Genomic DNA, 25,450 nt, shown 5'->3' on the forward strand with positions numbered 1-25,450 from the left:
CCCTCTGAAGTGACATAGTTTTTGAGAAAGAGGCAAACTCTCACTCAAATATTAAAAGACTTCAGACTTGAAGCCTGTAACAGGCATCTGAAAGCACACAATTTTGTGCAACAAGGGTGTTTTTTCTTATATTATTCTCTTGCAACCTCCACGACCAAATTAGTCCAAATTTTCACAGATTTGTTATGTTATGCATATGTTGGGACACAACAAGTGAGAATACTGGTCTTTGACAAAGATCATAGGTGTCCAGTGCCTTTAAAGACACTGGACACCTTTGGTAATTGTCAAAGACCAGTCTTCTCACATGGTGTATCTCAACATATGCATAAAATAACAAACCTGTGAAAATTTGAACTCAATTGGTCGCCGAAATTGCGAGATAATAATGGGAAAAAACACCCTTGTCACACAAAGTTGTGTGCTTTCCAGATGCTTGATTTCGGGAACTCAAAATCTAATTCTGAGGTCTCGAAAATTACTTCTTTCTCCAAAACTACGTTACTTCAGAGGGAGCGGTTTCTCACAATGTTTTATACTATCAACAGCTCTCCATTGCTTGTTACCAAATAAGTTTTATGCTAACAATTATTTTGAGTAATTACCAGTGTCCACTGCCTTTAAGGATTAAATGACATATTTTCCAATTCATAATGCATGATTTATGTACATAGAGCTGTACAATTAAATGAAAATTAAAGTGGTTATACATTCAATTAAAGGGTCTAGGTACTTTTTGTAGGACATCAAACACAATGTCAACAGATTAACATAAAATTTACGCTATTTGAAGATAATGATGGTAGAAAGCTTCCTTTATAATAGTACTTGCTGAGGTGTTGTAGTTTTTGAGAAATGAGTAAACCAGTGTCATGAAAATGATTTGCGTCTCAGTTATCATGAGATGAAAATTATTTTAGCATGTAAAAACAGATTGTCATGACATTGTATTACTCATTTCTACAAAAAAAACTACAGAACCTCAGCAACTAATACGCTTTCTGCTATCATTTTCTTCAATTGGTGTTAAATTAATATAAATCTGTGGACATTGTGTTTTGTGTTACCAAAGGTACCCAAATCCATTAAAGAAAGTTACACACAACCTTCAGCCCTCAGTCCATAATAAGAAAGTGAAACTGACCTCTGCTTATGTTTCCTTGTAAAATTTTCTTCTTCTGCCGACTGGAGATTCCAAAATGGAAGGGGCTCTCTGAAACGAAAGTAATTTTAAGACCGTCAGCTAACCTTTCACTCGAAACATTTCAGTTTCTATTAGTTCTTGGTTGTGTTCCTGATAGGCCAGTGAAGGCACTGGTCACCATTGGTAATTGTTAAAGACCAGTCGTCTCACTTGGTATATCCCAACACATGATGCATAAAATAACAAACCTGTGAAAATTAGAGCTCAATTGGTCGTTGAAGTTGCGAGATAATAATGAAAAAAAAAAAAACTCTTGTCACACGAAGTTGTGTGCTTTCAGATGCTTTATTTTGAGACCTCAAATTCTTATTCTGAGGTCTCAAAATCAAACTCATGGAAAATTACTTCTTTCTCAAAAACTACGTTACTTCAGAGGGAGCCAGTTCTCACAGCTCTCCATTACTCTTCACCAAGAAGGTTTTTATGCTAAAAATTATTTTGAGCAATTACCAATAGTGTCCACTGCCTTCAAAGTAATTCTGTGGACGTATTAAAAGTACCTAAAACCTAAAAACTGCTCAGCTCCTATTTCTAAAAATGAAAGTTGTATTGAATTTTGTTTCACTGTTTTCACTGGCATGATTGAAACTACACATATTTTCAGTAGCACCCCATAACAAATGATAATAAATTTTATCTGCATACATTATATTACTTCCTTGTTTTGATAAAACAGTTTTAATCACATGTGCTTCCATCTAAAACTAAGCCAAGTTCATTATCTTAAAGGAAGGTACACGTTTGGTAATTACTCAAAACACATATTAAAGGGAAGGTACACGTTTGGTAGTTGTCAAAGACCAGTCTTCTCACTTGGTGTATGCCATCACAACCATAAAATAACAAACCTGTGAAAATTTGGGCTCAATTGGTCATCGAAGTTGCAAGAAAATGATGAAAGAAAAAACACCCTTGTTGTACGAAATTGTGTGGTTTCAGATAAGGATAAAAGACTTCTAGCTAGAAGTCTTTTATTATTTTAGTGAGAAATTACCCCTTTCTCAAAAACTACGTTACTTCAGAGGGAGTCGTTTCCCACAGTGTTTTATACTATCAACAGCTCTCCAATGCTTGTTACCAAGTCAGTTTTTGACCAGGGTTCTAGAAGTGGAAGGAGAGGACAGATAACCACGCACCACCCCCCTAGTTACAACACTACATTTGTACAGACAAGCTGAGATCGGGCGGTGTGTTCTTGGCCAGAGTGCGCTGTTCGCACGCCCTAAAAATAGGAACATGAGCCAAGAACAATACACTCGGAATACCCAACATTTCAGTAGGGATCAGTCGAAATCACTGTAGCAAATGGTCATCATCATCGTGTGGGTGTAAGATACATGAAGAGCAAACCTACGTGCCCTTGAGCATCCAAGGACACCCCGCCTGAAGTCAAGGTACAAGTCTGGTCTGGTAGCTATGTTTTGTGCGTACTACAAAGTATGTCCCTGTGTGTAGTAGACTTATAATGAACATTATCTTCAAGTACGCGCTAATCCTCCAATCAGATTCACAGAATGGAGTGGTGATAAAAACCTATATTGCATGGCTAATACCACTACCTGCATCTTGTGTGTTCTATGTCACGCGCCAAGTTTGCTTGAAGATAAATACGTTATCACACGCGCGCTCGTGGAAATACGGAAAATATAGCTCGTCTGCGTCTCATATCCAACTCTATGGGACGCAGAAGCGCTATATTTTTCCGTATTCCACTCGCGCTTGTGTGATAACTTATACTATGGTAAAGCCCCTTGACCTTGGTACTAGGATAAGTGTGCCCACTCGCACACGACCATAGAAATAGAACCCGGAGAACGCTGAGCTCGGCCACCCTCTGTGTCGTCTGTGAACGCAGTGTACCGATACCGCGCGATACGAGCATATGGCAAAATTATCAGCGTGTGAGACGCGTATATGGCAAAATGGCAAGATGCTAGCACACATAGACCGTTTCTAATGTGTTCATTGGTCAATGATGATGTCATTGTATGGCAAAATTGTATGCCAAAATATTTTGCCATACACGCGTAACAAAAATGGCGTATGATTGCACATCCATAAAAATGGTCTCACAATGAAACCGCACACACAATGAGACACTCAGCGTTCTCCGGGTTCTACATTATTTCTATGCACACGACACAAATATGGTAAAAATGGTGGACGCGCTCTTTGTGGAAGGGGGCAATATAAGAACCAAGTACTATTACAGAAAACAAAGCTGCCTGGTGGCTTTCTCTCACACACTCAATGTACATTAACATTACATTAATACAAGAGCAGAGCAGAACACTTACAGCATCTATCACTAGATTAGACCGGTTTGGGCCGGATGATACCGGATTTTTCCAGTTCTTCCCGGATATTGTCATAGACAGTTGCATCTTCTATCGTCGGTGGAATCTAAGAAAAAAATGAACATAGGATTAAAAAAAAGACGATGGTTTCTCCTGAATAAATATAATAATAACTTAATTAATATATTTATTTACAATGAGCCCACCCGAGTAATATGTTTTTTTTCACAGAGCTCAGGTAATTATAGAGTATACAGTGCTAGAATTACGGGTATATGGGTAAAACCAAAAATTTACATCCAAACACGTTAACGTCCGAACAGTAGCGTGCACTAAGAATCAATCGCAAATTTGAAATCCTCGTTGTGTGTACTTACGTTGAAAGGCTCCCCATCCGCCAAAGCGGCAACCGTTGCTCTTGGAATCTTGCCCGATCTTGTCTTGGGTAATTTGTTGATGAGAACAGCCCGTTTAAAAGCTGCCACTGGCCCCACACCGTGCCGCACGGCCTCAATCACCTCCTGGACTATCTGCTCACGAGATTTGTCAATGTCTACAATGGGAATAGCACCATTATTGAGATTGAAGTGTATTTTAACAAAAGCCGGAGAAATACGACCACCCTTTGTACCAACACGATCGTTTCATTGGCCCTATTTCATAGAGCTGCTTAAGCAGAAATGAGCAGGATACCAGTCACAAATTGCACTTGTGGCATGGTGGTTTGGATGGTAACCTCATTCTGGAAAGCATAATTTCATTATGCTTAGCTACTTTTTGTGCTTAAACAGCTCTATGAAATTGGGCCCGAGGCAGCAGAGGCAATAGCTTCCATGACGACTACCATAAAAATCATCCTAATTTTGAGATGTGTAAAACAACATCTTCTGCATTTTATACAAACAAGCCAAATTAGATTTGGAAACAAGACCATGTGGAAGTGTCACGGCCGAGCGGTCAAGAGTACTGAATTCAAACTCTGGTGTTTCTGATCAGCAGAGTGTGGGTTCGAATCCCCAGCCGTGACACTTGTGTCCTTAAGCAAGACACTGAACCATTGCCTCGTCCTTCAGATGGGATGTAAAGCCGTTGGTCCCATGTGTTGTGTAACGTATGTAAAAGAACCCAGTGCACTTATCGAAAAGAGAAGGGGTTCACCCCGGTGTTCCAGGCTGTGGCTGCTAAATGCGCCGTAGCACCTTGTAAACCCTTATAAGGTGCTAAATAATTGGGTCTCAGAATTCATCACTGTAATAACCTATCTTTCTGAAAGTTTGTATATACTCAGCGCCTTGAATAGCTTGTTTGGTAGATACATGCACTATATAAGACTTTGATATTATTATTATTATTAGTATGTACAAAGACAAAAACTGACCCATTTTGGGAACGCAGAGTCCCACTGGGACCAATCCCTTGAGTTTATCTTTCATTGGGAAGACTGCACACTCAACTATATCTCCTTGATCGACGATGGCCTGAATAGAAACAGAAAGATTCAAATCAGTCATTTAGTCAATCATTTACCCGGTAATCAAATAATTTACTTAAAGGCAGTGGACACTATTGGTTATTACTCAAAATAATTATTGGCATAAAACCTTACTTGGTAATGAGTAATGGGGAGAGGTTGATGGTATAAAACATTGTGAGAAACGGCTTCCTCTGAAGTGACGTAGTTTTGGAGAAAGAAGTAATTTTCCACGAATTTGATTTCGAGACCTCAAGTTTAGAACTTCGCAACTCCGACGACCGATCGCGCTCAAATTTTCACAGGTTTGTTATTTCATGCATATGTTGAGATACACCAAGTGACAAGACTGGTCTTTGACAATTACCAATAGTGTCCACTGGCTTTAAAGACACTGGACACTATTGGTAGTTGTCAAAGACCAGTATTCTCACTTGGTGTATCCCAACATATGCCATGCATTAAACAAGGAACCTTTGAAAATTTTGACTCAATTGGTCATCGAACTTGCAAGAGAATAATGAAAGAAAAAACACCCTTGTTGCACAAATTTGTATGCTTTGGGTTGCATAATAAAAGGCTTTCAGTCTTTTAATATTTGAGTGAGAAATTACATCGTCCTTTTTTGTCAAAAACGAATTTACTTCAGAGGGAGCTGTTTCTCACAATGTTTTTACAATGTTTAAATGCAATTGCGTAACACTAAACGGGACACTGTCGAAGCACCAACTGACAAATAAGCAGCAGTGCGATCTCGCATAACAAGGGACATCAGGAACGCAATGTGTGTGTGTGACCGAGTAAATAATTGTCACAATATCACAAGCAACTTTTGTAACAGACAACTGGCACCCCAAACGATTGTCATTAGTTTTTGTTCTCGTGTGAAAGGGGCTTTAGTGTGAGGCCAGGCATACCAATCTTACCCGATTCCACACAATATGGGTGTTGAGTAAATTCAATTCAATTCAATTCAATTCAAGAATACATTTATTTCCATACTCTCATAAAAGAAACCGACAGATACTGAGTAAAGCAAAACATATCTTTAAGTCAGAGTAAACATAAATAAATAAATAAAGTATGGGGCCGTTTTGGTAAGCATGAGCTTGTAAAAAACAGCCAGACAGACAAGAAAACGAGACAACCAGACAGACAGACAGATTAAAGTACAAATGAACATAATACATGACACAACGAGTTCGTAATAAAAGCACCAAGATGGAATAACAGTTTCAGCTAAAAATAAATAAGACAAGTATTGAAGAGATGGATGTGGTTCAATTACATAGGATGGGAAGCTAGGATACATAATGGGAGATAATGTCACGTTTGAAAGCAGACTTAAAAAGACTCACGGACCGCTTAGATCTAATGCGTCCATCTATGGCATTCCACACATAAGGACCAAAGAATTGAAGCGGATTGTGTTCTTAGAGTAAGTGGTGCGAGTGAAAAGAACATAAAGATTAGTGCACCACAGAGTGAAGTATTTTGAAGGATAAAGGAGGGTCTCAAGTGAATATAAGCGTTACCTCTTCAATGGCGGCAGCTGAGATTCGATGGCCTGCTACATTGATGACATCATCAGCCCTGGATTGGACAGACACGTATCCCTCTGCTGTATAATACCCAGCATCCATCGTGTCATAATAGCCCTAAAAGATGTTGAGACGACAAAAATGTAAAATTTACAAGCAGCCGATTTCACAAAACGCTAGGATTAATCTGATCTCCTAGTTCGTCCTAACTTAGGATGGGGATTCAATGGGACCTACATGTAACGCCAATGGATACGGAACTTAAAGGACCCAAGTCCTAAAATTATCCCTAAGTTAGGAAGAGTTTCGTGAAATCGACGGCAGTTCACTTAAAATTTACTCACAGTTTCCCTTGTGGTTTATACCAATATCTGAAACAAAAAGTCAAATCCCCTTTAAGGTGATCCCCTGGCTGCCGCTTCCCAGGTAGGAAAAGTCGGTGTGATCCCTGGCTACCTGGCAGTTAACGGTTGAATGGCTTCTGACTGGCACCCCTGAACAAAGATATTGCCAAAATAGGGAGATCGCCAACATACGGCTCAACATGCAGGACTACTGGTTGTGGTGGAGGCTAAAGGAACATTACAGAATTGGTTTTGCTAGCAAAAAAAGTTGCTGGCAGTGTAAGCACTTTATGTAATCCACCATATACATAAACTGACAAACCTGTAGAAGTTCAAGATCAATTGGCCATCTGGGTCACGAGAGAATAGTGAAAAACTAATCACAAATTTTGCATTGCATCGATGCCAAAACAAAAATGAATAAAACGCTCACATGAGCAATAAACTCCAAACGCGAAATTAGATTATTTTTTTCTCATCAAATATGAAATTCCAGACAGAAATATTTCAAGGTATGTTTTCTACTATCATCATCATTAGACCGTGTAAGTTTTATGTAAATCTGTGATTCATGATTTTTGTTTCTTACCAATTCTGTAACGTTCCTTTAAAAGCAGTGGACACTATTGGTACTGGTCAAAGACTAGCCTTCACAGTTGGTGTATCTCAACATATGCATACAATAACAAACCTGTGACAATTTGAGCTCAATCGGTCATCGAAGTTGCGAGATAATAATGAAACAAAAAAACACCCTTGTCACACGAAGTTGTGTGTGTTTAGATGGTTGATTTCGAGACCTCAAGTTCTAAATCTGAGGTCTCGAAATCAAATTCGTGGAAAACTACTTCTTTCTCGAAAACTATGGCACTTCAGAGGGAGCTGTTTCTCACAATGTTTTATGCCATCAACCTCTCCCCATTACTCGTAACCAAGAAAGGTTTTATGATGATAATTATTTTGAGTCATTACCAATAGTGTCCACTGCCTTTAAGTAGCGCTAGGGGATGCACATTTGGGCAGGCAGGTAGCTTTAAACAATACTTACTGGATATGTTTGGAAGTAGGTCTGTTCGTATCGTTCATCATTCTCCCATAATGTGCTGATGGTGCCTGGTGGCAGAGGCAATCTGGAACAAAATTATATATTATTTTATTTTAATATTTTCTCATAAACAATATACTGGCCAAGAACCCAATGGAGATAAGACAAAGAAGGAAGTTTCAGTTTTAGATGTGTGAGGAAAACTACATAGAAATATTCCAGTGAAAACCCATGCAGTCAGGTCAATTTACATACCGCCCTGGTGTGATTCGAACCAGGGTCCTAGAGATGGAAGGGGAGGAACGCTACCACTACGCCAACCTGACCAGTTATGATATCACACTGTATACACTTTCAATTTCAGCCTCTTGAAAATAACAGGCAATGGGAGACTTTCTGGGACGATAGAGGGCAGCAGACTTACCGGGTAAATCCATTGTTCTCAGAATTATGCGCATGTTCAGAACTACGTAAACAATGGAAATTTACCCGGTATGTCTGCTGCCACTTAGCGTTGGAAAGTCTCCTATTAGTAGTTATTTTAAAACCTGCATGTCCTCACAGCCTGCTGGAAAAATACAACTTTTCAATTCAACTCAGAACACATGAAAATTTAAGATTTTTTTCCTTAAAGGCAGTGGACACTATTGGTTATTACTCAAAATAATTTTTAGGATAAAAACTCACTCGGTAACGAGTAATGGGGAGAGGTTGATAGTGTAAAACATTCTGAGAAACGGCTACCTCTGAAGTGACGCAGTTTTCGAGAAAGAAGTAATTTTCCACGAATTTGTTTTCGAGACCTCATGTTTAGAAGTTGAGGTCTCGAAATCAAGCATCTGAAAGCACACAACTTCGTGTGACAAGGGTGTTTTTTCTTTCATTATTATCTTGCAAATTCAACGACCAATCAAGCTCAATTTTTTACAGATTTGTTATTTTATGCAAATGTTGAGATACACCAAATGAGAAGACTGGTTTTGACAATTACCAATAGTGTCCAGTGTCTTTAAAACCTTCACAAAAGTACATCACAATTAGACAATTATATTCACAAGAAAAGAGAGTAAAGATACAGAGTCATACAAACAGTAAGAGTCAATAGGTTAAAATAGTTATCTGATTAAACTCCTGTTAAAATTATGGATGGCACTGTGTAGGAAGAAGTAAAAAAAAAAACCTGTTTGTTATAAGGCCTAGTTGTCAAATCCTGCCTATTGGCTCGTCATGGCCTAGCGGTTAAGAGCACCGGACACAAATTCTGGAGTTTCTGATCGGCAGAGTGTGGGTTTGAGTACCAGACTTGACACTTGTGTCCTTATTGCTGCGCAAAGCGCTGTGGCGCACTACGATGCCAATCAAATCAAGAACACCAGGGAGAACCTCTTCTCTTTATGATGAGTGCTCTGGGTTCTTTTACGCGTGTTACACAACACATGGGACCAACAGCTTTCTGTCCCATCCGAAGGACGAGGCATCATGGTTAAGTGTCTTGCTTAAGGACACAAGTGTCATGACTGAAACTCAAAACCACACTCTACTGATCAGAAACACAAGGGCTTGAGTCCAGTGCTCTAAACCGCCCATGACACGCCAACTCAAACCTTTGCACTGATATGACTATATATGCTCTTATTTTAAAATGACGACAACAAAATCTTAGCTACTAACTTGACTGTGATGCGTCCCAATTCTTCTGGCGCAACTTCCTGGCAATTGTCATTCAGGATTTTCACTGGTGATGAAATACACAAAATGATAAAGGTACATTATGTACATCATGTACCAAGGGCGAGAACCATTGCTGATCGAACAGTCTAAAAACTTTTACTCAATTGGTCATTGAAGTTGTAAGACAGAAATGAAAACAAAGAAACCCTTGTTGCACACATGTGTAACAAGGCATCAGGCCTGAAGTCTATCAAAGCCATTGGACCCTTTCGGTACAGAAAAAGAAAGAAAAAAGTTCACAGATTTACAAATAACTTACAGAGTTTACAGAAGGTAGTGGTGAAATACTTCTCTTGAAATATTATTCCATGAAATGCTTTACTTTTTGAGAAAACAGTAAAACAATATCAATTCTTGGTATCAAGAATTAAGGATTTATTTTAAACACATGTCATGACACGGCGAAACGTGCGGATACAAGGGTGGGTTTTCCCCTTATTTTCTCCCGACTCCGATGACCGATTGAGCCTAAATTTTCACAGGTTTGTTATTTTACATATAAGTTGTGATACACGAAGTGTGGGCCTTGGACAATACTGTTTACCAAAAGGGTCCAATGGCTTTAATATTTGTGTGAGAAATTGCATTATTCTCAAAAAACTATATTACTTCCGATGGAGACATTTCTCACAATGTTTTATACTATCAACTGCTCTCCGTTACCAAGTAAGGTTTCATGCTAAGTAAGGTTTCATGCTAACAATTATTTTGAGCACTATCAATAGTGTCCAGTGCCTAAAGGCAGGGTATACTTTTGGTAATTGTCGATTATAATTAGGGCTCAGGCAAAAAGAAGAACGTTTTTACCATTCCATCCAGGTACGGGTTTGCCTGTAACTCCATGTCTGGGGTTCAGATCCGTTCCAAGGCCGACAGGAGAAGCTGTGATTGGCCAACCGGTTTCTGCAAAATAACAAATATGACCAACAAATTAGTCAATTCAAAATAATAATTACTTGGCGTGTGTGGGCCGAGCGGATAAGAGCATCTATTTCAAGTTCTGGTGTTTCTGATCAGCAGAGTGTGGGTTCGAATCCCGGTCGTGACACTTGTGTTGTTCTTAACCATTGTAGCTTGGTCCTCCAGATTGGAGATGGATAAAAAAATTAATAAAATGGTTATAAATAAATGGATAAATAAAATGGTTAAAAAACTGTCTTCGCAGCACAAGGCTGAATTACAAAAACTTTATATCTACAAAAATTACAAATGGGATTACAAGATGGGTCGTGAAGCTGTAAGTCCTAAGGATTCGCTCTGGTGTTCCTGGTTCGTTTGGTTGCATAATATGCAACAGCACCTTGTAAACTATTACAAACGACTTTACATCCTGTCCGAAGGACAAAGCAATGTTTAAGTGTCTTGCTTAAGTTCACGGGTGTTATGACCGGGACTTGAACCCCACTCTGCTGATCAGAAACACCAGACTTTGAAATTTTGCTCTTAACCGCTTGACCAAGACCTTTCCACATTAGTTTTATTATTAGTTTTTGAAGCTGCAAACTGAATTGTGAAGGATGCGGCACATTTTAAGTGCCTTTTGGTTTATTGTACCTGTTTGCCACCAGTTGTCTAGTACCGGTGTCCTGAAAACGTCCTTACACCATTGCATTGTCTCATTATCGCAATGTTCACCGGCTACAAACAGCGTTCGGAATCTGTGAAAGGATGAAAATGTTAGACTTTTTTTTTCAAATCCATCTGAAAAACTAATTTACGAGTAGGGTTAAAGATTAGTTTTTGTTAATGAAATGATACTTTATAACTGCACATATCAGTATCTGTAGAAAACAGTGTACATTGCTTGGCATGTATTTCAGTTTAAAGTGCTGGACATTATTGGTAATTACTCAAAACAATTGTTAGCATAAAAACTTACTTGGTTGCGAACAATGGAGATACTGTTAATAGTATAAAACATTGTGAGAAAAGGCTCCCTCACTCGACTATTGCAACAGTCTTCTGATTGGAGTCAGTAAAAAACTCAAAAGGAGGCTAAATAACGTGCAACGAACAGCTGCCAGACTCATCACAAAGAAACGCAAGTTCGACTCTATCACCCCGGAACTCATCACACTACACTGGCTCCCAATCCATGAAAGGATCGACTTCAAGGTCATCGTTCTCATGTTCAAGGCCTTACATAAACAAGCCCCTCATTACATCATAGACATTCTGCAAGTTGGTGCTGAATGGAGACTCCTTCGGTCAAACAGCTCCTGTTCACCATACTTTGTAGTTCCACATCACTTTTTCCGATAGAGCCTTCTCGGTATATGGACCTAAACTCTGGAATAAACTTCCCAATCACATCAGGGACACAACATCACTCAACACATTCAAGGCACTTCTGAAAGCCCACTTGTTTCAGGAGGCCAACCATCAATGACTTTTTATTTCTTCCGTGACTCAGCGCCTTTGAGCAAACCTTTGATTTAGGCGCTATACAAATTACGTTTGGTTGATTGATTGAACGTAGTTTTTAAGAAAGGGGTAATTTCTCACTCAAATATTCAAAGACTTCAGGCCTGAAGCCTTTTATTAGGCATCTGGAAGTACACAAATTTGTATAGCAAGAGTGTTTTTTCCTTAATTATTATCTTGCAACTTCAATGACCAATTGAGTCCAAAATGGTTCACAGATTTCTTATTTTATGCCTCTGTTGGGATACACCAAGTGAGAATACTGGTATTTGACAAGTACCAAAGGTGTCCAGTGTAAGCTTGGGCGATATCGATTTATTTTATTCACGATATATCGCCGACAAAATATCGCGATATTCGATATAATCGCGATTAATGAAATTTGACTTCATCAGTCTTCAAACTCCAAGTGAAAGTTGTAGAAGAGACAGTCATAGCTTAAGAGAGGTGTTCTAATGACCTATTCTTCTGGTTTTACTCCAAACCTATGGGGTGCAAGATGTCTCAGCTAGCAAATACATCGCGATATTTAATCGATATTGCGATATATCGCGATTATTGCGATTATCGCAATATATCGCGATATATCGATATTTCGATTAAAACCAAATCCATCCGATATCGAAATCGTTTCCAAATTAATATTGCAATATTCGATAATATCGTGATATCGCCCACCAGTGCCTTTATAGGATTGCGCAGAACACATTACGCACAATGGAAACATAGATTTTTCATTCATTTTTGCACTTACTTAGTCAGAGGATACATCTTGGAGTATTTCTCGTCTGCATCTTCCCTTATGATGGCCCTTAGCGCTGTGGGAGCGGTGAACATTCCAGCCACATCGTGCTGCTGTAAAACCCTGAAGAATGCCCCTGGGTCTGGCGTGCCGACCGGCTTACCCTGAAGAACCAAACAGATGAAAATTTACGCTAATTGTGGGGTGTTGTGGCCAAGCAGTTAAAAGCACCAGACTCAAACTCTAGTGTTTCTGATCAGTAGGGTTTGGGTTCGAGTCCCAGTCGTGACACCTTTGTCCTTTAGCTTAGACTAGAATTATCAGCCTGCCAGTTGGTAGGGTATACCTTTTGATAATTACTCCAAAAATGAATGACCATAAAAACTTACTTGATAAGAAGCACTGCAGCTGTTGAATTTTTTGTAAAACATTTTAAGAAAAGATTTCTGTGCAAGGAATGTTGTTTTAGAGGAAGAGACAAACAAAACTTCAATCTAATATGATGTATGGTGATATCTAAAAAACACTACCGTCGTTTGAAATGAAATTTATTGGCTTAGTTTTAACTTGTTATTCATGTAAGATTAAAACAATGGAATGAGTCCGAAAAACTAAAGGTATACTTTGCACCTTTTGTGCTATGCTTCAATTACCCTGTACAAAGGGTCCTGGAATTCATGCTCCAAATCTCTTTTTCTTAAGTGTAATCCCCAATTCCAGACCAAAATACCACGATGAGGTAAGGTAAATGTTTGTTTTGTGGTGATTACGTAACAATAAACCAGTCAGGTGTGACGGCATGAGTGGCCAGCTCGCAAGCTGGCCACAAGGCCGTCAGTCTGAATCCTGCACCCAAAGCCGAAAGAACAGCGTGTCAATTCTTCCGTGTGCAGGACTCGTCTCACCCCTTTACCGCCAATACAAAATTATGAGCGATGTGAAGTGGTTAACTGAGTATATAAAATGGAAGTTCTCAGATTGACCATGTCCAACAAAGTTTTTATATAAAAACACATCCCTTTCACTCCCCATCTATCAATCAATACAAGGTACATCTCCTAGCTGTTACGTTATATGTTATACCGCCCTCTTGTGTTGGTAACTATAGGCAGTTGCCATGCGGGCAGCCATCTTGTATTACATGTGATTCCTGAGAGTTAGAGAACATGACCCGATGATACTACAACAGAAATGTGTCTTTGTCTCTATTTATAAACTATAAATAACATGGTGTCAGAAGTGGGATTCAATACAACTAAAGTATTTCTACAAGATATTTTCACTCTCAAACACCATGGTCCTCAACATCCCTTGGTCTAAACACACTTGGGGAGACCATCTGTTCGGAATGCTCTTCCACTGAACCTCAGACAAGTAGACACTCTCTCCAGCTTCAAAACTACTTTGAAAACTCACTTATTCAGTTTTAGCTTTAAAGCCATTGGACACTTTCGGTAAACAGTATTGTCCAAAGGCCCACACTTCGTGTATCACAACTTATACATAAAATTACAAAACTGTGAAAATTAAGGCTCAATTGGGCATCGGAGTCGGGAGAAAATAACGGGAAAACCCACTCTTGTTTTTGCACGTTTCGCCGTGTCATGACATGTGTTTACTATAAATCCGTAATTCTCGATGTCGAGGATTGATAATTGTTTCAATGTTTTCTCAAAAAGTAAAGCATTTCATGGAACAATATTTCAAGAGAAGTCTTTTACCATTACCTTCTGTAAACCCTGTAAGTTATTTGTAAATCTGTGAACTTTTTTTTTTTCCTGTTCCGAAAGTGTATAATGGCTTTAAGTACCGTCATTAGCAGAGTTCCTTTTTCTAGTGACAGGAGAATCTTTCTGTTAGACATGGCGCACTACAAATGTCTACTATTATAATCATCTATTCTTATACAAAACACCTATACTTGGAGAAGTATAGCAATGACTTCAGGTTTTTCAGGAATCCAAATGGGTCTTACCTCATAGATGATGGTTTGGCATCTTGCCAACAAGGGTGCATAGCAGATATAGGAATGACCTACGACCCAGCCCAGGTCAGAGGCTGCCCACCATGCCTGAATTGCAAGAGGAAGATAAGATATAATAATAATAATAATAATAATGGACACTTAATAAAGCTCCGGTATCCGCCGCAAGCGGCGCTCATGGCGCTACTCTACAAAGGAACAACAAGCAATGAAAGTAGCAAACAACAAAAATAAGAAAATAAACTTAACAAAAAGCTTCTCTATGAAAATGAGTTTTTAAACTGTTCTTGAATGTGTTGAGTGATTTGGAGAGTTTTACAGTGTTCGGGAGGGAGTTCCAAAGCTTTGGTGCTGCGCTCTGAAAACTTCTCTCCCCCCATACATGTTTAGTTGTTTTTTCCTGGAGGAGTTTGTGTTTTGTAGACCGTAAGCCACGATGTCCTGGGGTGTATATCTGCAAAAGATCACTTCTTAAGTGTAGGGACCAAGTTGCTTGCTGGACTGAATTTTGATTTGCATAGGTCAAGGGTGTGTTCCACTTGCGCAAACATATCGCAACCGTTCACGCAAACGTTTTTAATATTGGAACAATTGGTTGCGCACTTCATGTCGTCAATATGGTGGATCTCAGTAATGAAGACGGCAACAGTCCCTATACTACATACGTACTTTTTGTAAGAAGGTATATTTAAATCCTCTTTTGTAAATCATGACATCATCTCAATAAAATGTTATTTCAACTCCACCTGACTGCATTATCAAAATAATTATGTTCAGGACAAGAAAATAATATTGTTTGCTTATCGTGTTGTTGTCCGCTATTTTAAAACCACCCACCACCAAGACCACAGAAGTACGTTCGCCTGTGGTTGCCAACGCTCGCCAAAAGTGGCGGTACACAACTCTCTTCACTCGTAATTGTAGGCAAAAGTTGGCAACGTTTGCACAAGTGGAACGCATCCCAAGTGTATGTTTCCACTTTTCAAAATGTGGTTTTATGTGGTTTTTCATATCTGGCAGTCAATTGCAAGAAGTTAGAGTTAAAACTCAATTTGGATTTGTATTGAGTCCTGAGTGATCCAACATACCTCACCAGGGTCGATTCCATACAGACTCTTCATAGACCAGTTTAGAGCAACAGCATGGCCACCACTTGGTCTCACAATCGCCTACATGGGGAAAAATGAAAACGTGAATGAAAAGACTTTAAAACCTTCTTCCAGCACACACCTTCAAATAGCTTCAGAGATTTTGTTTCTGCTAAGCACAAACTGGCATGGTACCAGTCACAATAATAATATGTAATTAAAACTTATATAGCGCACAAATCCAAGTGCTCATTCCACTTAATACAAGCATAATATTATTATACACATGTATGATAACCAGTCGATAACCAAAATCGAAACGTAAGCCTAAAGCTAAGAAGAAATCCAGAACATGTGGTAGAGAAATACAACACAAATGCAATATCTAAGAAAATCAAACCATTTACTCAAATAAAGATGTGTCTTTAGGTTTTCTTTAAATTGGGTTAAAGAAACTGGAGCAGCATGCGAGAAAGATCGGTCTCCCCACGAGTGATTGGATATAGACCGTATCAAATATGACGTTACCATTCAAATACCTGCCCACAACATGGCGTCTGTGAGCGTGTGCGTGTACGTGCGTGTGTCATAGACATAAAACCGGGAATGCTGCGTGCTGCAAGATTCATTGATCTACGCGTTTTAGAAGCACATACATGTAGGGCCTGTTCTACAATATGGCCACTTTCATAGCAACAACAAAGAGGTTATTCGATACGGTCTATAGGCTCCATTCTTACCTTGGGTATACCAGTTGTTCCTGACGAGTATAGTATATAAGCAGGATCAGTGGCTAAGACAGGAACACAGTCATGCCCTTTGGCTTTTGACATGACCTCTTGCCAGCAAAGGTCACGACCTGGGATCAATTCAGCGGGTGCAAACTACAAAGAGAAGTTTATGAAATGGTTATATCTTACTGTTCATTTAAATAAGGGACCGTCAAAGGTGCCTTGCACAGTGACATGTAGGCCTGAAGATAAATTTGTAGAGAAGATGATGCAGAAATGGCTGTTATAAATGTGGGAGAAAAAACACAACTGGAATAAACTCATGTACATGTATATATTTTATTGATTTCTCCAGAAGAAGGGTAAACAAAAGACCCTGTCATGTGTGGGGGAAAAACCCTTTTGGCATAGGCTGGAACCAACGCACAACTCTACTGACATTGATTCCACCTCTTGTCTGAAAGTGTCAATTTGGTTAACCCTCAGTGTTTGGACTTGTTTGCAAAATTCAGCACTCAATACCGCACATTATTTTGAAAATAATAAATAATAATAATAATAATATCAAAGTCTTATATAGCGCTTGTATCTACCAAACAAGGTACTCAAGGCGCTGGAAGATATACCGTAGTTTCCGGATTATAAACCGCTCGTTCTTGTCCCCGTTTATTGTCTGTCCCCAGGCATCCTTACATAAACCTCGGCTTCCAGATGATGCCTCCATACATGGAAATAAATATCAGTTTGAATGAATGAATGAATTATACGTTGATTTTGACATTTTTGTTAACTCCTGCGGTTTATTCGCCGGGCGGCTTGTATGCCGACATATTAATATTGAAGAAGAAAAAAACAGTGTACATTTTTTTTAAAGAAACATTGTTTAGCCATCAACTCGCTTGTGCCGTCTACTCGCCGTTAACTCAACCACTAACAGATGGCAGGTATGAATTAGTCTTCAACCAAGACGTCAGCGATCAATTAACACGACGACGCAGTACATAAGACACTATGCGGTACCAGTCATTGATATCTTGGGCGTAGACTAATCCCTACAGGAAGGCGCCCTCTGTTGTCCATATTGTGTAAGCTCTGTAAAAAAGAAAAATGGCGGCCGACGGTTTTGCTGCTTCCAGGTAATTTTTAATGAGAAAAAAACTCATTTTTTTATATCGAAATGTAACCTAAAACTTGTGAAAGTTCCCCTTTAGCTAATACTTTACAGTTCTTTGCCTCTTTTGTGGATTTTAAATGTATGAATGGAGGAGTTGACGGCGAGTTGACGGCACCAAGTGAGTTAAAGGCGAGTTGACGGAAAGTAGTAGGACCCCACTTACGCACGGCCCCTCTCTATGTGCGCTCGTGACTGGTTTATTTGCCGGGCGGTTTATACACCGACACTTTGTTCTGTATTTTGGGGAGGGTGGTTTATATGCCGGGTGGTTTATATGCCGGGCGGTTTATAATCCGAAAACTACGGTACACACTTTCAGAAAGATAGGTTAATGCACTGATGAATTCTGAGACCCAATTATGTAGCACCTAAGGGTTTACAAGGTGCTACGGCGCATACAGCAGCTACAGCCGGGAACACCGGGGCGCACCCCTTCTCTTTTCGATAAGTGCACTGGGTTCTTTTACATGCGTTACACAACACATGGGACCAATGGCTTTACGCCCCATCCGAAGGACGAAGCAATGGTTAAGTGTCTTGCTTCCACACTCTGCTGATCAGAAACACCAGTGTTTGAATACGGTGCTCTTAACCCCTCGGCAATGACAGGCAGTGTCCGAAACGGCGACTTCGGCTACAGCTACGTCTAGATGGAGCTCGTCTGCCTATTCTTCAACACTGGTAGACGCGCTGATCTAGACGTAGCTGTAGCCGAAGTCGTCGTTTCGGACACGGCCACACTTTCACAAAAAGGATGTTTTCAGGGGGAACTGCACACTTCCTCAAACCATATGAATTCCACTTCCCCAAATACAAATTACATTGTTTGATGAATGACTTCCTCTAAATGCTATGGTGACATATGTTATCGTGCCTCACAAAAAGACATTTTTGTTTCCTGCCACATGCTGGAAAAAGAGGGTCGGTAGTCAGAATTATTTGTTGTTTAGATGATTTTCCCATCAAGGGATCTCGGCACACTCCCACAAGCAAGGGGAAAATAAATGCCAAGCTGGCAACAGCCAATCTCTCTCATACAACATACAAACATTGGTTTAACGTCTATGATTATCAACTAATATATTTGTTTTGCTTATTTCTCAAAAACTACAGGACCTCAGCTAGTTATATTTTACGATAAGCTTTTTACCGTCTTTATCTTAAAACCGTGTAAGTTTCATGCAAATCTGTAGACATTTTGTCTTGTGTCCTACAAAAAGTACCCAAACCCTATAATACTTACGTTTGGTCGGTTGAAGATGATGCAATGCTTTGGCTTGTGTTCACTGATATCAATGGCTTTATTGAGGAGTTCCTTGTAGTCTACAGTTCGATTTGGCTCGATGCCTACAGACGCCGACACCACTAACTTAGCCTGTTAAGGAAACAGAATCATACATCAGTAATCAAGATTAATAACAATAATAATCAGTTTTTACGAGCGCTTTACACACCCGAAAGGCTTCTCAAAGCGCTTCCAACATTATTATCCCTGGTCACTGGGCCTTAATTCATTCCTTCAACCATCTCAGCTCCCTGGTGGGGAGATATGCAGCCTGTGTAAAGTTAATATGGGCTACTCGGCTAAATCAATCAAAAGAACCATCTCCGCCCTCACAGGTACCCATTTACCTCAGGGTGGATAGAAGCAATTATAGTGAAGTGTCTTGCTTAAGGACACAAGTGTCACTAACCCACACTCTGCTGAATAGAAACACTAGAGCTTGAGTTTAGTGCTTTTAACCGCTCAGCCACGACACATCAACCACTCCCGACACCATACAACTTGCCTATTGCCCCCAATTCATCTGACATCATCAAACGAAAATCAAGAACGGAACACTTATTATTTCCGGATGTTTGAGCGAGCTTGACTGTAAAATCCTGCAAGACAGTCTGTCATGCCTTTGTACATACACTAAACTATTGGCCTTGTCACTCACGCAGGGCAATTTTTACAGGCAACATTGGGGCAACCAACTGCAGTGCATGCAAAAGGAACTTTTCAGTAGCACAAATACAAATTTTCAAGCACTGTTTTACCATCAATAAAGACATGCATCAATGTTGGAGTTTTGGTTTAAATGGACAAGTTGGAATGCAACATACAGAGCGCTCATGTTTCTTATAAACCACACTAGCCTCTTTTCAAGACATCACATGAAATCAGACATTATTTATACATGCATTGCTATCATGAACCATGGAGGAGTATTTTTGTCCTCCATGCTTGAACTCAATAAGACGAACCACAGTAGCCTCAAGGCACTATTTGAAAACAGACCTGCTTCAAACATGCCACCACACTAGCCTCCTCTCAAGGCACTATTTGAAAACAAACCTGCTTCAAACATGCATGGCTCACTTGAACTTAACAAGACGAACCAAACTAGCCTCCTCTCAAGGCACTATTTGAAAACAGACCTGCTTCAAACATGCATGGCTCACTTGAACTTAACAAGACGAACCAAACTAGCCTCCTCTCAAGGCACTTTTTGAAAACAGACGTGCTTCAAACATGCAACCAAACTAGCCACCTCTCAAGGCACTTTTTGAAAACAGACCTGCTTCAAACATGCATGGCTCACTTGAACTTAACAAGACGAACCAAACTAGCCTCCTCTCAAGGCACTTTGTGAAAACAGACCTGCTTCAAACATGCAACCAAACTAGCCACCTCTCAAGGCACTATTTGAAAACAGACCTGCTTCAAACATGCAACCAAACTAGCCACCTCTCAAGGCACTATTTGAAAACAGACTTGCTTCAAACATGCATGGCTCACTTGAACTTAACAAAACAACCAAACTAGCCTCCTCTCAAGGCACTTTTTGAAAACAGACCTGCTTCAAACATGCATGCCTACATGTAACTTCAAACAAGCATGGCTCAACCAAACCCTACATTACAAAACAGTAGCCTCCTCTCAGGCACTACAAATATGTAGAGGGAATCAAGCAACACATTCAAAATATGCAGGACTCACATGAACTCAGTATGTATCCATTACAGCTCCATTTAATTTCTTTTGTGCTCCTGTTGTGTCCAAATCTCCCTTGCCTACAGAATGTTGCTGTTTTGTTTTAAACTCCCTTCTGTTTTGTTTTTATTTTGTGTCCACAAATCCCCCCCCCCTGTCTATGGCTGTTTTCCCAATTCCTGTTTGTCTGTTTAACTCTATTAATACTTTTAATATTATTGTTTTATCGTGTAAACTTGTACATATATTTTTGATGTAATATTTATATGCCATTAGACTGTGACTTTTTATTTGGTCTTGTATTTTTATATGAAAATTACCCAATTTTGAAGGCTTTTTTTTGATCAATCAATCAATCAACATTTATTTCCATACAAACACAATATCCAAATACAAACAATAGGATGTTACAAGACTGAAAACTGTATGGAGGCATGGCCCATTAAAGCAAAGCTTGTAAGCTGGGATGCCTTTTACAAAACAAAGGAAGGTAATAAGATCATTTAAATTATAAAACAAAGCGTATAGTAACAACAATAACATCAAAACGAGACGGATAAACGAAACGCAAAAAATAGGAGACTTTCCAACGCTAGGCGGCAGCAGACATACCGGGTAAATTCCCATTGTTTACGTAGTTCTGAACATGCGCATAATTCTGAGAACAATGGATTTACCCGGTAAGTCTGCTGCCCTCTATCGTCCCAGAAAGTCTCCCATTGAAATTGAATGGAATATATGTCCAACTGTAGTGGCCACAGCTCTGGGAAAAAGGTTGAAATAAAAAAACATTCTCATTGGTTTGTTTCTTCTGAGTTCTTAGAGGCTTTTTTCTGAAGGTTTTCAGGGCCATATAAATACAGTTGTTATTATTATTATTATCTATCTATTTGTTGATTAGATTTGCTCCGTTTGCATACTTGACAGATATTGTGCACTAGTGAGAATAGTTAATCATTTTTATTATTATTAGTCCTTCTAAGTAATGCATTTCAGCAAAAAGGATAAGGATTCGGGAGGGTAATGGTTAAAGGCCATGGACACTATTGGTAATTACTCAAAACGATTGTTAGCATAAAAAGTTACTTGGTAATGAGCAACGGAGAGCTGTTGATATTATAAAACATTGTGAGAAACGACTCCCTCTGAAGTTATGTAGTTTTTGAGAAAGAGGTAACTTCTACCTCAAATATAAAAAGGCTGTAGGCCTGAAGCCATTTTGGGCATCAGAAAGCCCACAAATATATGCACCAAGGGTGTTTTTTCTTTCATTAGTCTCCTGCAACCTCGATGACCAATTGAGTCTAAATTTCCACAGATTTGTTATTTGATGCATGTTGGTCTTTGACAATTACCAAATGAGGCCAGTGCCTTAAGAAAGAGTGTCATGGCCGAGTGGTTAAGAGCATCGAATTCAAGTTCTGGTGCTGATTCACCGGAGTGTGGGTTCGAATCCCGGTTGTGACACTTGTGTCCTTGAGCAAGATACTTTACTATAATTGCTTCTCTTTACCCAGGGGTATAAATGGGTACCTGCGAGGGTAGAGGTTGATATTGTGTCTGAAAAAGCCACAAGCGCCTTACAGGCAGCTCAGGGCTGTATACTCCCAAGGGAGCTGAGAAACATTACAGGGATGTTATTGGCCCCATGACCAGGGCACTAATGTAAAGAGCATTGATACGGTAATTGTGAAATGCGCTATATAAGAATTTGTTATTAATGAAATAGAGGAATACCTTGCAGTGGTTGATGCGAACTGCCAGCTCCTTGGACGCGAATCCTCCAAACACCAATGAGTGTACTGCCCCTATGCGTGTTGCAGCAAGCATCGCTATCATTGCTTGGGGAATCATTGGCATGTAGATGATGATACGATCTCCGTACTTCACCCCTTGTGAAACAAAAACATCGGCCAACTTGGCTACCTGCAAGAAAACAAGAACTATCTTAAAGTGTACCAGGGAATCCAACAGGAACCATCAATGGGAGACTTTGGAACGCTAGGTGGCAGCAGACTTACCAGGTAAATTTTCATTGTTTAAGTAGCTCTGAGCATGCGCACATTACCAAGAACAATGGTTTAAACCTGGTAAGTCTGCTGCCACCAAGCCACCGAGGATAAGAGCACCCAACTCGGGCCTGTTTCTGATCAGCAGAGTGTAAGGTTCGAGTCCTGGTCGTGGCACTATTGTCTTGCAGCAAGATACTTTACCATAAATGTTTTGTTCTTTGAATAGGACATTCAAGCGCTGTTCATATTTCCTGAAAATGCAATACAAATTTTTACGTCACAAATACGCAACAGTTGAAATGAGCTGAAATCCTGTGAAACATAAGCTACAAAAACAGCCCTGTGGCGTCATAATTTGCTTCGCATACGCTGAAAGTATGCACCGCGCTTAAGCCCTATGCCCTGCGTATTAGATTGGTAATGAACACAAAGTAGCCTAGGTCTTTTCAATAATTGCACTGAGTTCTTTTATGTGCATTTACACACTGCACCAATGACTTTAATAATAATAACCGTATTTATAACGCGCTTTTTGCCAAAGGATACAAAGCGCCAGGTATTATTACTGCAAGGAGTGGGACGAAGTTTGAGATATAAGACCTAATCCTTAGCACCATGTAATGGTTTACAAGGTGCTGTGGCGCAATATGCTGCCAATCCGGCCAGGAACACCGGGGCGAATCCCTTCTATTTACGATAAGTGCACTGGGTTCTTTTACATGCGTTTACACAACACATGGGACCAACGGCTTTACGTCCCATCCGAAGGACGAAGCAATGGTCAAGTGTCTTGCTGAAGGACACAAGTGTCATGGCTGGGGAGTCGAACCCACACTCTGCTGATCAGAAACACCAGAGTTTGATTTCGGTGCTCTTAACCGCTCGGCCACGACACTTCCACTTTACACCCCATTTGGACGAAGCAATAATGGTTAAGGACACAAGTGTCACGACTGTGACTCTAACTTACACTCTACTGAACAGAAACACCAGAGCCAAATTACACGGCTCAGCTTACCATTAGGCAAACAATCAGCACTTGCAGAAACAGGGATTTCTGTGTTCACGTCAAGCGTTTATCACGAGTAAGCAGAGAATTTTAGCTTGTGAACGTGCATACTTCACGTTATAGACATTCTTCATTTACACAGCTTGTACGCAAGCGAGAATGGTGATCGAAAGCACACAATTCAGCGGTAAGCAGAGCCATGAAATTTGGCCCAGAGCTTGAGTCTGGACAAGGTGACAATTTTTACCTCATTCTGGAGTTGTTGATATGTGATCTTCTCTATGGTGTTTGATACAGGGCTGTCGTGGATAATCGCTGTTTGATCACCATACCCTGCGTCTACATGCCGGTCAACTGCATTGTAACAAATATTTGTCTCACCACCGACAAACCTTTTGTATGAAGAAAAACAAAGTGCAACATGATTACTGGTGATGAATTTAGTGGATGTTAAACTTGCATTGGTCTGTGATAAAGAATATCGGGAATAATACAATCACGCCGAGCTTGTATAGCTTTCTCAAAACTTTTAATATTATAGCTTATTAAGGACAATGAATTAACTTCTGCAGCAAGTTTATAGTGTAGGCCCTACTTCTTTTTTCGAAATTTTGTTAGGCCTACAACCGATAAGATAATGACACAATTTCAAAAATAGGAGTACAGCGTCCCAGCCAGAATACTTGGTCTAGTCTGTCATAAGTTTCGGGCAACTTTACATAATTGTTAAACAAGACATGGTGTATAAACTTAATATTATAGGCCCCTACTTCTAGAAACTAGTTTAAGTATAAGGCTCACAGGGGAGCCTTATAGTTTCTAGAAGTAATAGGCCCCCACCCCCTAATGTAAATTTAGTATTGGTGGTTTAAAAACAAAAATATTTTTAATCTACACCGTAATCGATGGACTACCACCACACCACACTAAAAAGAGTACCAAAATATCCCTGAAGTTGAAAATATCATTCTAAAATTAAAAAATAAAATCCAGACCATGATTCAATCAATACCATTGTGTAAAAGGAGATTTACTGTCGTCCAAAACCGTGTCCCATTTCTTAAACCAAGTCACATGTTCTGCCAGCTCGCCCCAAAACTCCACTGGATCGCTGATCGATCTCCGGTAAACCTCATCGTAGTACGTCCACTTCAGGTGCTCGTGATGGGCGGCCCCGGAGACGGGAGCGACGGCGGGAGTGGGCCCCGACGCGCCCGCTACAGAGGAGAGACCTCGGACATTGGACGAACTCGACCTGTTCCACGCTGCTCCTGGAGAATTTGTCAGAACTCTTGAAAGTTTCTTCCGGTGTGCGAGCAATTCTGTCTTCCATTTCGAATGATAAATAGTTCTTAACAGCTGGATATTCATGCTGTTTTGAGTTTGGGAGCTGTCATCAATCAGTCTTCCTTCATTCAAGATTTCAATGCATTAGATTGGCTGCGGTAGTTTCAGCATGCAATGGCAATAATACTTTGATTGACCCACGAATAAAAATGTGCATGTCACCCACATTTATCCACACAGTACACGTATAAAGAGATCAAGGTGTCAAAAGAGAAGTTCATTACAAAATAGGGGAGTTCAGTCATCCTACTACAGTTTTATCCTAAACCATGGCTTTAAAATATTCAAAGAGTCAGAGTTAAAGAAGTTCAAAGCTAACAAAAAAA

General features: G+C 39.8%; 1 protein-coding gene across 1 annotated transcript; it reads right to left on the reverse strand.

Annotated features, from left to right (window-relative positions):
• Nucleotides 1–1,037: 1,037 nt before the first annotated feature.
• LOC117305121 (acyl-CoA synthetase short-chain family member 3, mitochondrial-like) lies at nucleotides 1,038–25,243 on the reverse strand. Its single transcript, XM_033789888.1, has 17 exons — nucleotides 24,790–25,243; nucleotides 24,025–24,169; nucleotides 22,494–22,682; nucleotides 19,020–19,151; nucleotides 16,612–16,755; nucleotides 15,872–15,952; nucleotides 14,775–14,870; nucleotides 12,812–12,963; nucleotides 11,188–11,291; nucleotides 10,441–10,536; nucleotides 9,574–9,637; nucleotides 7,906–7,987; nucleotides 6,508–6,630; nucleotides 4,880–4,979; nucleotides 3,879–4,054; nucleotides 3,502–3,607; nucleotides 1,038–1,213 (listed from the first exon to the last, which is right to left on the reverse strand). The coding sequence occupies exons 1-16, from the start codon at nucleotides 25,146–25,148 to the stop codon at nucleotides 3,518–3,520; spliced, it is 2,133 nt and encodes a 710-aa protein (XP_033645779.1). The 5' UTR covers nucleotides 25,149–25,243; the 3' UTR covers nucleotides 1,038–1,213; nucleotides 3,502–3,517.
• Between the last annotated feature and the right edge of the window lie 207 nt (nucleotides 25,244–25,450).

Source organism: Asterias rubens, chromosome 22 (assembly GCF_902459465.1).
Source record: "Asterias rubens chromosome 22, eAstRub1.3, whole genome shotgun sequence".
Lineage (NCBI taxonomy): Eukaryota > Metazoa > Echinodermata > Asteroidea > Forcipulatida > Asteriidae > Asterias > Asterias rubens.